General features: G+C 38.1%; 1 protein-coding gene across 3 annotated transcripts; it reads left to right on the top strand.

The window, feature by feature from the left end:
- The first annotated feature begins 247 nt into the window (after window positions 1-247).
- MOCS2 (molybdenum cofactor synthesis 2) lies at window positions 248-12,480 on the top strand. Of its 3 annotated transcripts, none has more exons than XM_017533202.2 (7): window positions 248-285; window positions 1,338-1,459; window positions 2,794-2,938; window positions 8,018-8,145; window positions 8,727-8,877; window positions 9,781-9,904; window positions 11,872-12,480. In XM_017533202.2, exons 3-7 carry the CDS (start codon window positions 2,841-2,843, stop codon window positions 11,935-11,937), a joined length of 567 nt encoding a protein of 188 aa, XP_017388691.1. In that variant the 5' UTR covers window positions 248-285; window positions 1,338-1,459; window positions 2,794-2,840; the 3' UTR covers window positions 11,938-12,480. The 3 variants fall into 3 exon arrangements, with proteins under 3 accessions (XP_017388691.1, XP_037596114.1, XP_017388690.1); XM_017533201.2 differs by lacking the exons at window positions 248-285; window positions 1,338-1,459 and adding exons at window positions 3,066-3,122; window positions 7,052-7,128 and having other exon boundaries at window positions 2,861-2,938; XM_037740186.1 differs by lacking the exon at window positions 248-285 and having other exon boundaries at window positions 1,454-1,531; window positions 2,792-2,938.
- Window positions 12,481-15,518: the final 3,038 nt, after the last annotated feature.

Here is a 15,518-nt window from a genome sequence, read left to right as displayed (position 1 = left end):
TCACCTGTATCACGACCTCCCTCCTGGGGAGAAGGACATGCATGGTCAGCCCTTTCCGTACTGATTGCTCGCTCTCACCACCACGACCCATCTTCGACGGAAAATTAATCCTGGCTTGTCAACAGTCTGCCGTGAGGAGACAGCCCCAGGCGGGCGCGGGCGGAGCTAGTTGTGCGCATGCTCCGTGCGGTGCAGGAGCGTGCCGAATGCCTTCAGGCTGCGCCTGCGCTTCTGCGGTTGCGGTTAGGTCCAGAGGTCCCTAGCGGGATGGTGCCTCGGTGCCAGGTAAGGGTCGCGGGTGTGAATGTGGGCCTGGGTGTGGAGCCTTCCTCTACGTGTCTGTCCCGCCCCTTCCCTCCACAGATCTAGTCCTGGTCAGTCAGACCTCCCAAGCCCCCAACTCACACCCAGGCGGCCGGCGTCTTGGTTCGGGGGCGCCCCCTCCCCCACCCTAGAGCCCTTCCCGGCCCGGAGCTTTGCTGCCACTGCCCCGGCGGAAGTCAGGTCCGCTCTGAGAACTCCTGTCCACTCACGGCAGCAGGGACGGGTTCGTTCTGAAGGCGCCTCGACCTTTTGTGGCCACCTCTTTCCCAGATTCTTCGTTTTGATGAAGCTAAAATTTTAATCTAAAAAGAAATGCACCTCATGGAGAATTGTTGTGAAGAACTGTGCTTCATCTGTGGATTTCCACACCCTTGGTTATTTGCAAACCTGTAATTATTTGGTAGAGAAGAGTTTGCACTGAGAGACAGGTGCCGTTTTTACTTCGTCGGATTCCTTACGTACCAGGTTGCTGGCACAGGTTTGTTCTGGTAAATACCAGATTGTCCTGTGTTTCAAACCCACTTGCTTCTGTAAATGTCAGATTTACTATGTTGCATAACTTCATTCTTAGTGTCTGGGGACAATGTTATGCAGATCGGAATCCAAGGTCATTTGACAACCGTGAGAAACAAATTTTTCCGCTTAATTTGTTCATTTATTTTATTTGTGTAACTCATCTCTTGACTCAGACATTTGTTCTTTGTTTACATATTTATAAAAGGTGCTGTACTTTTATGTCAATTAAAAACAGGCTAAACATGTTTTCCTAGAAGATACTTATGATTTTAATGATCACGCACTTACATTTGTAAAACTAAAAGGCATCCAGAAATTAGTCTGAATTGTATTTAAAACAAGTTTTCAGAATTTGAACTTATACTGAATTTTTTTGTGGGTTATTTAATTTTCTTTATAGATTAAAGTAATACATTTGGAAAATGAGAAAACTACTCAACATGGACAGTTGGAAAACGTGTATGAGTTGTTATTAAAAACATTTTCTTTACTTTCAGGTTGAAGTATTGTATTTTGCAAAAAGTGCTGAAATAACAGGAGTTCGTTCAGAGACCATTTATGTGCCACGAGAAATAAAAGCGTTGCAGCTGTGGAAGGAGATAGAAACTCGACATCCTGGGTACTTAAAAATTTGTAGAATGCATTTGAGTAACGCTTAAATATTTTTAAAATATATAAATGATAAAAGTAAAAAAAGATTAGTTTTGATTGCTGTGCTGAATGTCAGAAAGAGTCGTATTTTTTTTGAACTACTGAAGACGTAAACTCTAAATATGCACCATTTCTTAAGAAAGATTAAAGATATTTTACCCAAAAGCACAGTGAACCCCAGAGACATGATTATATTCTCTTTGATAATTTACAAAACACTGCGCATGCCAATTCTGCAATTTTATAACATTAAATGAAATTGTTACAAATTCTGTTAAAAATGTGTGCTTTAAACTTTTTTGTTCTGTCCCTCTCTTTAAAGAGAACTCAAAATAGAAATTTCTAAGATTAAAAGAAAAATGAGTTACAACAAATCCTAGATGCTGCTGAATTTGAGTTTTTGTAATATCTAATGTTTTTTCCTGGTTCTTGAAAATGTGTAATTTTACTCCTGTCATTCCTACTTCAAGCCCTTTTTGGAACAAAATTAAAAGTGACTTATTTGAGGGTGATTCAGGAATATATAATGGTGTCACTTAAAGCTGTGTAGACATTTAACCTGGAAGTCCTAGTTCTGTGTAAAAGATACTCCACAATATATGTTTAAAAGCAAACTACTTCATGATTTCGTATCTTTTAAGTTGCTCTTACAGCGGTCTAATAATCAATGAAACACAGTCGGGTCTCCCGTTCTGCTTTACCTTGAGCCTTTTACCTGGAGGGAGACAGCTGATTGTATACATTTCCACTGTGCCTGAAAAGAAAGCTTACCATTGTTGAGGTATAAAGGAGCTGCTTTATTAGAGCTGTGTTGCAGGTGGCTCTATGACCCAGGACATCTTTTTATCTTTCTAAGCATGGAAAGATGAACCCATGTTTGAGTAGGATAACGTGCACAAGCACAGTTTGTGGGCAGCTATACTTGTGCTTGTACGCATGGATGGAAGGCCCTGGAAAGGCCATGTACTGATTGGAAACTTTTCTTTTGACCTGGTTTGAGTATTGCCTCAAACCAGGTTCAAAAGAAAAGGTTTTTTTGTGTGTGTTTTTTGTTGTTCTTTAATTTCCCAAGGCATACAACATCCAATAAAGAGTTGAGAGCAGTTTAATGTATCTTTGTGATGTGTAAATATGTATATATAAGTGGATATGCCCTTTCTCCACACACTGTTTAAGTTTAATTGATAATTTTGCAGGTGATGCTTCATATAATTATATCTATGTAATATCTCTAATTGCAGCTGAAGAGATTTGAGGTCTATCATTGCGTTGATATTTTGATTCATACTTTTTCCCCTTTAGATTGGCTGATGTTAGAAATCAGGTAATATTTGCCGTTCGTCAAGAATATGTCGAGCTTGGAGATCAGCTCCTCCTGCTTCAACCAGGAGACGAAATTGCTGTCATCCCCCCCATTAGCGGAGGGTAGTGCTTTTGAGCCATGTAGGTACGTGAGATTTATTTTTCTTAACCAGTCATGTGGGGAAGGATCATACAGATGATAAAGTATATGTGGTTTGCTGTTAATGTATTTTCTTCGTAAGTCTGTCTGTACCAAATCTTTATCAATGCAGCAACTCTTTATAGGTGCCAACAGATTTATGAATACCACCACACCATCTCTGTGTCAAGTAAGCAGTTTAATTAATATCAGTTTGATATGTTTCATTTAACATAGTTTATTGAGATCTTATGTGTCAGACACAGTGATGTATTAATAACCATATTTTGCAAGTGGAAAAACAAATTCAAAGGACTTAAAAAACTTGCCTTTGATCACATAGCTAATTACATAGCTAATAAGGGAAAGAGCCAACTTAAAAAAATGTATTTAACTTTTAAGTTCAGGGGTACATGTGCAGGTTTGTTATATAGGTAAACTTGTATCATGGCGGTTTGTTGTACAGGTTGTTTTGTCACCCAGGTATTAAGTCTAGTGCCCATTAGTTATTTTTTTGATCCTCCTCCTCCTCCTACCCCCCACTCTCTGAAAGGCCCCAGTGTCTGTTGTTCCTTTCTATGTGTCCGTGAGTTCTCATCATTTAGCTACGACTTACAAGTGAGAACATTTGGTATTTGGTTTTCTGTTCCTGTGTTAGTTGGGCAAGGATAATAGCCTCCAGCTCTAGCCTTGTCCCTGCAAAGGACTTGATCTTGTTCTTTGTTATGGCTGCATAGCATTCCATGGTGTATATGTGCCACATTTTCTTTATCCAGTCTACCATTGATGGGCATTTAGGTTGATTCCATGTCTTTGCTGTTGTGAATAGTGCTGCAGTGAATGTACGCATGCATGTGTCTTTATGACAGAAAGATTATATTTCTTTGGGTATATATTCAGTAATGGGATTGCTGGGTTGAATGGTATTTCAGTCTCTAGACCACACTGACTTCCACAATGATTGGGCTAATTTACACTCCCAGCAGCAACCATTCCCTTTTCTTTGCATCCTTGCCAGCATCTGTTATTTTTTGACTTTTAATAATAGCTCTTCTGACTGGTGTAAGATGATATCTCATTGTGGTTTTGATTTGCATTTCTCTAATGATCAGTGATGTTGAGCTATTTTTTTTCATATGATTGTTGGCCACATGTATGTCTTCTTTTGAAAAGCTCCTGTTCCTGTTCCTTTGCCCAGTTTTTAATGGGGTTGTTTTTCCTCATGCATTTTAAAAAATTCCTTAGAGATGCTGATATTAGACCTTTGTCAGAAGCATACTTTGCAAAATTTTTCTCCCCTTCTGTAGGTTGTCTGTTCATCAAGAATATGTTAAGCTTGGAGATCAGCTCTTCCTGCTTCAACTGGGAGATGAAATTGCCGTTATCTGCCCCTCCCCCATTAGCGGAGGGTAGAATCAAGAATTCTGGTGATCAAGAATTTGTTCTCCAAAGGAAGCTATCTGTTGATAGATTCCTTTGCTGTGCAGAAGCTCTTTAGTTTAATTAGATCCAATTTGTCAATTTTTGTCAATTTTTTTTTTTTTTGTCAATTTTTGCTTTTGTTGCAATTGCTTTTCGTGTCTTTTTTGTCATGAAATCTTTGCTTGTTCTTAGATCCGGAATGGTTGTCTTCCAGGGTTTTTCTAGTTTTTGGTTTTACATTTAAGTCTTTAATCCATCTTCAGTTAATTTTTGTGTGTGGTATAAGGAAAGGGTCCTGTTTCAGTCTCCTGCACATGGCTAACCTGTTACTCAGCACCATTTATTGGATAGGGAATCCTTTCCCCATTCCTTGTTTTTGTAGGTTTGTTGAAGATCAGATAGTTGTAGGTTTGGGTCTTAATTTCTGGGTTCTGGGTTCTGGGTTCTGTTTCATTTGTTTATGCATTCTGTTTTGTACCAGTCCCATACCGTTTTGGTTACTGTAGCCCTGTAGTATAGTTTGAAGTTGGGTAGTGCAATGCCTCAAGCTTTGTTCTTTTTGCTGATGATTTAAGAGCTATTCAAGAGACAACATTTGAACTCATATTATTGGACTCTCTGTGTATTTTTTGCCAAGCACACTTACTAATACTAGATAATCGCTCTCCTGGGCATGGAGAAATGTAGAAAAATTTCACACCTAGTAATGCCTGAAAAGAAAGCTTACCATTGTCCAGGACTAAAGGAATAGCTTTATTGTTATGGCTGTGTTGCAGGTGGCTCTTTGACCCAGGCTACCTTGTCCTCTTTATAAACAACTTAGTCCATATTGAGTAGAATAATGTACAAGAACATTGTTCAGTATAGTCTGGAGAGATGAGGCTTCTTATAAGTACAGTCATAATGAGGCTTAATTTATTGTCAACTGAAGAACAAATACAGTAGAAATTAACAGTCATCCCTGAATAAACACTTGGTAAGTTAGGAATGAAAGAAGACTTTCTTAATTTGCTAGAATTTCTATTCAAAGTCAGGAGTAAATATCATACTTGATGATAAAAACGTGGTTCCGTTAAAGAAAGGAACAAGCCAAGGATGGCTTTTTGTCTTTTTTCACGCATTTTTTTCCCCACCCTCGTGTAGGGCAATGCCACAAGAAATGAAGAGTCGATCTGTAAAAACAGATTGCCCCTCGGGTCGACACTAGGCTTCTTTCTCAGGCCTGCTATCTGCAAATAATAGAAGAATTTCTTATCAGATATGTATCTCAATGCTATTTAGAAACTGTGGTCACCATATCACTACCATGATTTCAGGAGGTTCTAAAATGCAGTTTTTTGGAATTTGGAATTTATTCAGAAAGCTATAGGATTCCATTAAAGGGGTATTTGTGGTCATTACAGCTGTTCTTTGAAACGGTTACAAAGATTCCTCAAAAGTGTTCTGTGTTACTCGAATGTGTTTGGTAGAACTGTTATTATGCATTTTTAGAAACTGCCAGATAGATGATAGTAGTCTTGTAAAATCAGAAGTTGTGGGAACTCAGCCTGGTTTGACGCTCATAGATCATATTTGTATACCTATGTCTTACTGCAAGAAAAAGAGATTGAAGATAGTTAGGTGGCTTGTATAGCAGATGAAAAACCCTGAAATCCAGTGGTGTATAAATAATTGTGCTGTTTCAGTGGTGGAAAGAAGATAGGAAAAAGAACATTGGCTTAACTAAGACTCCTTGGTTGGAATTTCAGCACCCTGAGTGAGTTCCTTAACTTCTCTGAGCCTTCTTTCTCTCATCTTTCAATTCAGATGAAACCTTATAGGATTAATAATTATATTCATCATTGCCTGCAAGATTCTACCTACTTGTCTAGACTCAGCCTGCCCTTTTCTCTCCCTTCTTTCTAGGTTTGGAGCACATCACACCCTTTCTTGTCCCAGAGCCTTGGCATTTGCCACTCCCTCTCTCTGCCTGGAGGCCTGTGCCCTTGTTTCTTTACAACACTTCCTCCTTATCTTTCACATCCCAACTTTTAACACAACCTCTTGAGAGATATCTCCCCCAGACCCTAGGCTCTGTCTCTGAAGCCTGTTATTTCCACAAGGTATCCCCATTTGTTATCCTTAGTTATTGCTTTGTTTCTTCTATTTGAATATAAGCACCCTGAGGAAAGGAGCTTGTGCTTCTTTCCCCTGGTTTATATCTAGTGCCCGGCCTTAGTGTCTGGCCCTCAGTGAGTGTGTAATAATGTTTGAGGAATTAAATGAGAAATGCATGGCAAAGGGCTTTGCACAATACCTAGTAAATAAGTGTGTAGTTCATTCCCTTATTTCTTCAGTTACTTACCTGGGGTTGTACCAGGTTGAAAAGGGAACCCAGTTTCTGTAGAATCACTATCACTTCTGTTATCCCTTTTTTGTTGGATAAGGAAAAAGGCAGCTTAGATGTGGTGCTTGGTACCATAGTGGTGCAGAGGGGATGGGCATGTAGGTGAAGATGGCGATGCCTCCACTGTACCTTGATAGGAGAAATGAATAGCAGTTACAGAATTTGGAATATATTGGCATTGAGATAGATTATATTTTAGTGATCATGTTAATGATGAATTCCTTTTTATGTCATGCCTGATTCATTATGGCTATTTATACACATAATTGAATTTTGCTAATTTTTACATTTGATTATTTTTTATCATTCAGATCAAATCCAATCATGCCTCCCATGCCTGGAATAAAAAGAAAAGAAACTTTTTATCTGAGGAATGTGAGCTCCTCAGATAAAACATTAAATTAAGAGACATAGAAAGGCACTGCAATGAAACGGCAGTCACGTCACTCCCCCTTGAGCTGCATCATTATCTCTTTTTTTTTTCTTTCTTTCTTTTTTTTTTTTTTTTTTTTTTTTGTGATGGGGTCTCACTCTGTCACCCAGCCTGGAGTGCAGTGGCACAATTGATCTTGGCTCACTGCAACATCCACCTCCTCGGCTCAAACAATTCTCCTGCCTCAGCCTCCCGAGTAGCTGTGATTACAGGCACGTGCCACTATCACCTGGCTATTTTTGTAGAGATGGGGTTTTGTATTTTTAGTAGAGATGGGATTTCACCATGTTGGCCAGGCTGGTTTCGAACTCCTGATTTCAAATGATCCACCTGCCTTGGCCTCTCAAAGTGGTGGGATTACAGGTGTGAACCACTGTGCCCGGCCAGTAATTACCTCTTGAAGCTACTTTTTATGAGGGCTGCAGAGTAGCTGAGGCTAAGAAACCATAAAATCCATATGCTGGACACTCTAACTTGTATCCCGCCATAGTTCCACTTTGTACAGCCAATCAGCAATCAACGTTATCTCCTATGCCCGTGAGAATTCCTGATGTAACTTTGTATCATTGTATTAGCCCTCTTCTTGTTGCCTTTGCCTTTAAAAACCTGCTTGCAGCAAATGCTTAGGGAGTGCTCTTCAAGGGAACTCTCCAAGGTATCTTGGTAGTATCCTGGGCCACTGTCATTGTCTTGGCTCATGTAAATTCTTTAAATTATATTTTGTGCTGCAGCCTCTTCCTTTTCCATCAACAATTTGTAGAAAACATAAATTGAAAGAGCCTATAAGTTGTTGAGTGTTTTACCCCTAGGACTTTGTTAAGGTTTTTTAACCTCTTATTTCTAGAGGAGATATGGATGAAGTTGAAGAGAAATCTAAAGACATTATAAACTTTACTGCCGAGAAACTTTCAGTAGATGAAGTCTCACAGTTGGTGATTTCTCCGCTCTGTGGTGCAATATCCCTATTTGTAGGTGAGTTGTAATATTCATCACATCTATCACTGCACAAGACAATAGGAATTAGCATGCGCTTTCCATGTTCAGTGTTAATGGAGGAGTTTGAAATACTGAACATTAAACCAAGAGTACCCATGATGGTGGATAGACATTTTTTTAGTTCTTGTTTTGTTTTAGTAACCCTCAAATTAACCTCTATTAAATTACAAGGCATTTTGAAAAGTAGGATAAAAGTCACTGTTAGGGAGAGAGAATTCTATATTTTCCAAAATTGAAGGTAAAAATGTACTTGATAGTCCTGGAAGCATAAATATTTTCCTTTGAAGTATCTATTTGTCACAAGAGGAATATTGTCTGGTTTGCCAGGTGAGTGTTTTCAATAAGCTTGCTTCATCAGTGCTGTTTTATTTCCTTATCATCTTTGTGACGATATGTTTTATTTTCCTAATCAAATTTTGTTTTTAGAAGATTTCAAAGTAGTTTTAGAAAAAATTGGCATCCTGCTTACTACTACAAATAATCCTTTTTTATTAATGTGCTATTTCTTTTGTAGGGAAAAACCTTATTTTAATTGCTTTTTTTTTCTTTTTTTAAAGGGACTACAAGAAATAACTTTGAAGGGAAAAAAGTCATTAGCTTAGAATATGAAGCATATCTACCCATGGCGGATAATGAAGTCAGAAAGATTTGTAGTGACATTAGGCAGAAATGGCCAGTGAAACACATAGCAGTGTTCCATAGACTTGGGTATGATTTCCTTTATTAGTTTAAAAGTGAAGTATCATTGCTTTTCATCTTTGTACTGTCTCTGATTCTTGAATTGTTCTTAGGAATTCTACATTACCATGAGAGGAATGTTCATGTATTATTTTTGGAAGATAATAGGGATAGCTCTTGGTACCTTTAGTGACTGCCTGGGGGGTTTTGATACTGGGAGAGCTTTTGTTGCTTTCAGGACTTTCAGGCCCTTGGGCTTGTGCTAAAGTGTGCTAAAGGCCTTGAGGCCTTCTGAGAGTTTTTCTGTGGTCTGGAGTCTGTTTATATGACAATCTGTGAGTCTGTTTATATGACAGTCTTTGACAGATTCTTTTGGATATAAATGCTTCTGAAAGTCATTAAAGTAATTTGCCTTTTTGTACCCCTAAAAAGAGAAGAGTTCTTTTTTGGCTTTGAAAAGAAGCCAGTAATTGAGACTATCTGTAATACTCTGTTAGTTAATAGTTTGTTATTAATAGCCAGTAGTTTTATTAATGGTTAATATTATCACTCCTATTACTTGATATTTATTATTTTAAATCCTGTATTATACTTGTTAGGCCATAACTTTGTATCTCTAGGCATTACCTGGCACTGTGCCTTGTTTGTTTGAGTCAGATGCTTGCTGTATCAATGAAAGGATTTTCCTTGGTGCCCATCAGGAGGGTTTAGTGGATAGATTGTAACAAATTAGCCATAGCATTAGCCTCATCTGCTGCCTCTGCTGAATGCTACTGCAATTAATTACTGTTTTCTAACTGGATGTTTATGTAAAATAGAACTACACTATAGTTCTAAGACTGCATACCTGGATTTTTTTTTCATCTGTCTAGCAGATTCTTTAACATGTAGATTCAGTGGCGATGGTGATTTTTTCTCTTCATCTTGTTAAAGCTTGGTTCCAGTGTCAGAAGCAAGCGTAATCATTGCTGTATCCTCAGCCCACAGAGCTGCATCCCTTGAAGCTGTGACCTATGCCATTGATACTTTAAAAGCCAAGGTGCCCATATGGAAAAAGGTAAGTTAAGAAAATAACACATTTTACCAAGTGGGCCTGATTTTTCTCAGGAATTTTTAGATAAAACCCTTCACCTTTTATTATACAGAATTTATATTCATGGACTTTTTACTGACTGTAGTGTCTTGTTTCGTTTACCTGTAAAATATCTTCTTTCCAAGATTTGTTACACATGAAAAATATGTGCCCTAAAGAATGCATAGCACACTGTAAGCCTCAATGAGTGGCAACAGTGAGAATTCCTAGTCTGGACCGTTGGAGAGGTTCATATATGAATCCCTTGGATTATAATTCCCTTGAATTAGCGGCTCTTTCTGTTGGAAAGTGAAAATAATGCATTAGCTATTAAGGTAATGGTTGAAATAGAAATTCTTTAAGGTGAAACAGGCTTTTTTCCTAGAGGTTCTTTTTAGGGGGAAAAAAAAAAAAGGTTGCTCCCTCTGAGAAAATGCACAGTGAGTGGATTTAAAAACATAAACAGGAACTTCTGGCATGTTTTCTGTTAAGTCAAGCCAGTCAATAAAGGTGAGTAATTCTCTGGTTAAATAGAGCATTCTGATGGGATAAAAAGGCCCAAATCCCTAATTTCTCCTTGGTGTCATGATGTTAGCAGTGGGATTGTTCTGTGCTTGCACATGTGTAATTGCTCTTCAACGTCTAGAATCTTCTAGAATTGCCCACTGCGCTATGACTTACAACAAAGCTGAGGAGTTAATGAACAGCTCAGAAGACCCACAGAGCAGAGCAGAAAGCCAAGGCTTTTAAAGGGTACTTCTCCTCTCCTTCCCGGGGGTTTCCTGCCTCAGACAGTGATAGAAAGAAGCAAGTTGGACTCATAACCAGGGCCTGGGAAATTTGGTGACCATGTTGTTAGAATGAAAACTGAAACCCATTGTTATAAGAGAATACCTAGGGATTAGAGGATAGAATATGTGAAAGGAAACTTGATGAAGCTCAGATAATCTTGTTGCCTTGCTGTGAACTAGGCTGACACAATTTTGATAGAAGTGGGGGCAGGCCCCCGGAGAGGGAGAGGCAAGAAGAGCATTCTAAGATAAGCTGCAAGTCTGGGAGGAAGGGGTAGCTTTCTTTACCAGGGAGGAAAGGATGGAGTCAGTGAACAGAAGGCGGATGGGTACAAGCCCAGAAAATACAGGTAAGGGGCAGGAGTTGGGGCATATTGTTGTTTTCATGCTTTCAGTTATAGCTAGGCTTCCTATTTTGCTTTTGTTTATCTGTAGAGAGTTAGGGGAAGTGCAGGTGTTCAGAGGAGAGTCAAATTTGAATTCCTCTCCTTACAGAAATGGAATGTGACTAGACAGTGAGAAGAAAAAGTTAGATGTTCTTCTTACCCCTCCTTTCCACAAACTATGTAACTTCTAGTCTGGTTCTGGTCTTGGCCTGTGCTTTGAGATCATCTATGATATAGGAAAGGGTGGCAGGTGGCTAGAGTGCATATGTCACAGAGCAGCTCATACCAGAGCACAGCTCAAACTTGTTTAAGAACTTCTGAAAGGTGATCACTGTATTTAACAACTAGTGAGGATATTCTGTTTGCCTTTGGAAAAGCATATTTAGAAATGTTGACGTAGTAGGTGTGTTTGGAAAGAAGAAAATGTTTGAAACTAAAGACCTTCTGTCTTCCCCTCTGTAACCTTGCCCATGATGTCTCTTGTCATGACCTCAAATAGAATTAATTGCGTATTTCCTTCTGTGGTTGCACGCTGTTTTGCTATAGCTTCTAGTCTATTATTTTTACAGTTGTGTTGAGAATCCTTAAATATGGAGAACGTGTCTGTCCATTAATTTTTCTGCTCTCAGTGCTTTATACAAATGTCTATTAGATTGTTGAAAGAGGAACCATTGAAATAGATGTGGTATTCATTCATCTGACTTATTCAAATATATTTTATATTCATGTATTAGAATGGTCTAGTTTTAATAGCTGTTACAATTTTGTTTTTTAGGAAATATACGAAGAGTCATCATCTTGGAAAAGAAACAAAGAGTGCTTTTGGGCATCCAACAATTAATCACTTAACATTTTTAGAGCATGCAATCTTAACTTTGTTTATTATCATTGATCACATTTTGATTTTTTTTTCTCTCCACATTAGGATAGTTTACTGAAGTACAATCTCTTATATTATACCAGTAGGACAAAAGGGAGAAAAAGGAAGCAAGATAAATGGGTATGTAGGATGAATGGTTATTTAAAATGGAACTAAAGATAGAAGGAGGACTGCAGGAAAGAAATTGAATAATTTAAATGTGAGGAAAGATGTCTGTGGTAGACATGCCCTTCCATGACTAATTTCTAATTGTATCTCAACTCACATTGAGGTATGGGTCCTCCTCAGTGACTTTAACTGGCTCGGAAAAATACTCCCCCACTGACCCCACTTTACCAGCCCCGTCCCGGTTCAGGGATAGCATTGTTATCAAGGATGCATGACAGGAATGTTGGCAGAACTGGAAAGTATTAAAAAATCATTATCAGACAGTCTTGATATTGTATATTTTCAGAAATATATTAAAAATAATAAACTGAAACCCATGATTTCAAAAGTTTAAAAGCAATATCTTTTTTTTAAAAAGAATTGCCTAAAATAGTTCTTATTATGGAGATTTCTGGGATTTCAGAATCTATAATCTTAGCAGAAAACTTTTGTTCTTTTTTATTAGTTGTTAATTTAACAGGTCAGCACAAAATTGTCATAAAGCTAACTAGAAACAAGGTGGTTTGTGTTAAAATGTTTAAGTAAACAATGCCCCAATTTTTAGTTGGTTAAACTTTACAGTATGTTGATAGACTTGTGTATATAAGTCCCATATAGTTTAAAAATTTTTTTTCCAGCTTTATTGAGGCATACTTGACAAACAAAAATTGTATATATTTGAGGGATACAAAGTGATGTTTTGATATACATACACATTGTGAGGCAGTTACCACAGCGAATTAACATATTCCTCACCTCACATAGTCCCTTCTTTTGTGTGGTGAGAATATTTAAGATCTACTCTCAGTAAATCTCAAGTAAACACATAGTTCATAAAATAACAAAATACTGGCATAATTTGGGCAGTTGGCATCATCACAAAATTTGCATATGCATATTAAGAGCAGAAGCTATACTTTCAGTCACTTGGATCAAAGGATTTTTTTTCTTATGTCTGGGACAAATAAGAAACCTAGTAATCTTATTTGTTATATCTAGTGAAAACATCTTTTACCTAAGGAATTTATTTATTCAACAAATATTTATTGAACACCTGTTTTGTGTCAGGCACTCACCCAGTGATCTTTGTCTACCAACCTAAAATACCTTGGGAAACACTCTGTATTTTATCTGTGGCTGGGACCCACAGGACAGCCACACTGATGTTAGGAATCACCTGGTTACATCAGTTGATGCTTATTCCTTAGTCCATCTGGAGAGATCAGGCCAGAAGGATACTGGAAGGGCAGATGAACCCTCCGCCTACTTCCTCTGCGGGTTTAGGGAAGGTAAGGCCTATTGGCCTCAGCCTTACCTTCGCAGTTCAGTGTCACTCTGTGCCTGTCATCGAGCTTCAGCCAGTCCCCATTGGAGAGCAGGGGTGGGTGCTGGCTGTTGCATTATATCTGAAAGCACATTTTCATGGGGCTACTGGGTCACTGTAGATATTTCTAGGATTTTGTACATAGGTTGTTAAATGGATGTTTATTATGTCATATGCAATGTTGTTAGGTGTATGTGGATTTCAAGATTTTCCTACTTAAATATTTCGTTAGAAGATCTTTATTGAGGGTAATGATGTTTTTAAAGAACAGAACATTCTTTATGTTTTAAAAGAATCATGCCTTCATCAAGTAGGCTTTATTCTAAGTTTGGAACTGAAACTGTTATGCTTATAAAGTCACTAATACAGAGGTTTAGGAGTTAATCCCAGCTGGAACTGGGATGGAATGGCCTTGAGAGATTTTGTGCCTTGCACTTGACTTATATAGGATCTTTACTGACCCTTGCTTACTTAAGAGTGGCAGTTAATTGGTGGTTGAGATACAGTAGTAAGGGGCCAGTATCACTATGATATGTAGCCTTCCTATCTCTGAAACTTGGCTTCAAGTAGCTAAGAGTAATCTAAAAAAAATTAGCCTTTAATCATATTGCCTGCAGTGTTTCAAGGTCACTTTGAAGTCATGACTTTGCATGATTGCTAAATAAGTTCACTCAAGAAATAGGAAATTCAAATGATTTATGTTTCTAGTATTTTTGTACAAGTGGTAAAATGAAGTTGATTTTTTCATCTTTGAATGAAAGAAACAGCATATGTTCCAACAAGTGACTTATTTCGTGGATATTTTTGTCCTTTGGATATGATGTATATTTTTGTCTATCCAAAGAACAAAAATATGCTGTAGAGTCACAGTATATTTTCAGCCTTTTTCGAGAAATTGTGATTTAGGCATCTTACACAGTTACTGAGCACCTGGTACAGTCAGGGCCTCTCTTAAGAATGATAAGTGGATCATCCAGCAGAGGGCGGTAGAGCCAGGGCCATAGTAAAAGTTATAGTAAAGTTCCTTTAAGCAACTTAAGTCTTAGATTTAATTTTGTGTAGAATCAAAAGTTCAGTTTAGTAGCCATTGTCTTTAAAGTCAGGCTGTAGTGGTTCCTAAATTAAAATTAGGCCCTGATTTTGTGTAAGATGATGTCCAATCTTTGACACCGTAAAAAATATTAAAAGATTATGAAGGATGAGGAAGGGGATTTTAAAAATGCAATTTGTAGTTTTTAACAGGTGATGTAGGATAAATAAAAAGAACTACTTTTTTAAAAAGTAAGTATACAATTATTTTCCAATTAAGTCTATGGGACAAAATGATTGCTTTAATACAGGTCTTTAACAGCATTTCCTAACCTGCTCTGTGAAAAACAAAGAAAAAAACCTTAGTGCTCTTTTTCTCTAATATTTTATTTTGTTTTTTAAGAGATGGGAGGGGGCCTTGAACTCGTGGGTTCAAATGATCCTCCCTGCCTCAGCCTCCCAAGTAGCTGCAATTCCCACACTCAGTTCCCCAAGATTGTATTTTAATGTGAGCCAAATAGCAGACGCACTACCTGATGGTTGTGCTGCAGTGAGCTGCCCTCCAGAGATGGCTCAGCACAGCTGCCATGGGCAGGGAGGCACTGAGAGAGCACCGCAGACATGAATGGAAATGCTTGTGCATCGCTATTTATGGCAGCACATACACACTTTCCACCCCATCTTTGCATTACTCTGCCATCTGTACAACGATGGCAGTCTGTGAGCCCAACACGTACCTATTTTATAACTCCAGCATATTTATTTCATCATATTTACTCTTTAAAAATATTTAAACCCTCATGCTTACTACAATTTTTTTTTAAAACAACTATGCAGATGACTCTGCTCTTGTATGTTGCAGCAGTTTGGCTGATTTTTTTCCCTCTCTATTCCAAGGACACATTTTATTTCAAGAGGTAAGTTGTGCTTTAGAGCTTTAGAGCAGTGCTTCTCAAACTTCAGTGCAGTATGAATCACTTGGGGATGTGGCAGAACTTCCAATTTGACTTTAGTAGTTTTAGAGTGGCCCCTGAGACCTGTG

Source organism: Cebus imitator, unplaced genomic scaffold (assembly GCF_001604975.1).
Source record: "Cebus imitator isolate Cc_AM_T3 unplaced genomic scaffold, Cebus_imitator-1.0 Scaffold80, whole genome shotgun sequence".
Lineage (NCBI taxonomy): Eukaryota > Metazoa > Chordata > Mammalia > Primates > Cebidae > Cebus > Cebus imitator.
This window is presented reverse-complemented; position numbering and strand designations above follow the sequence as displayed.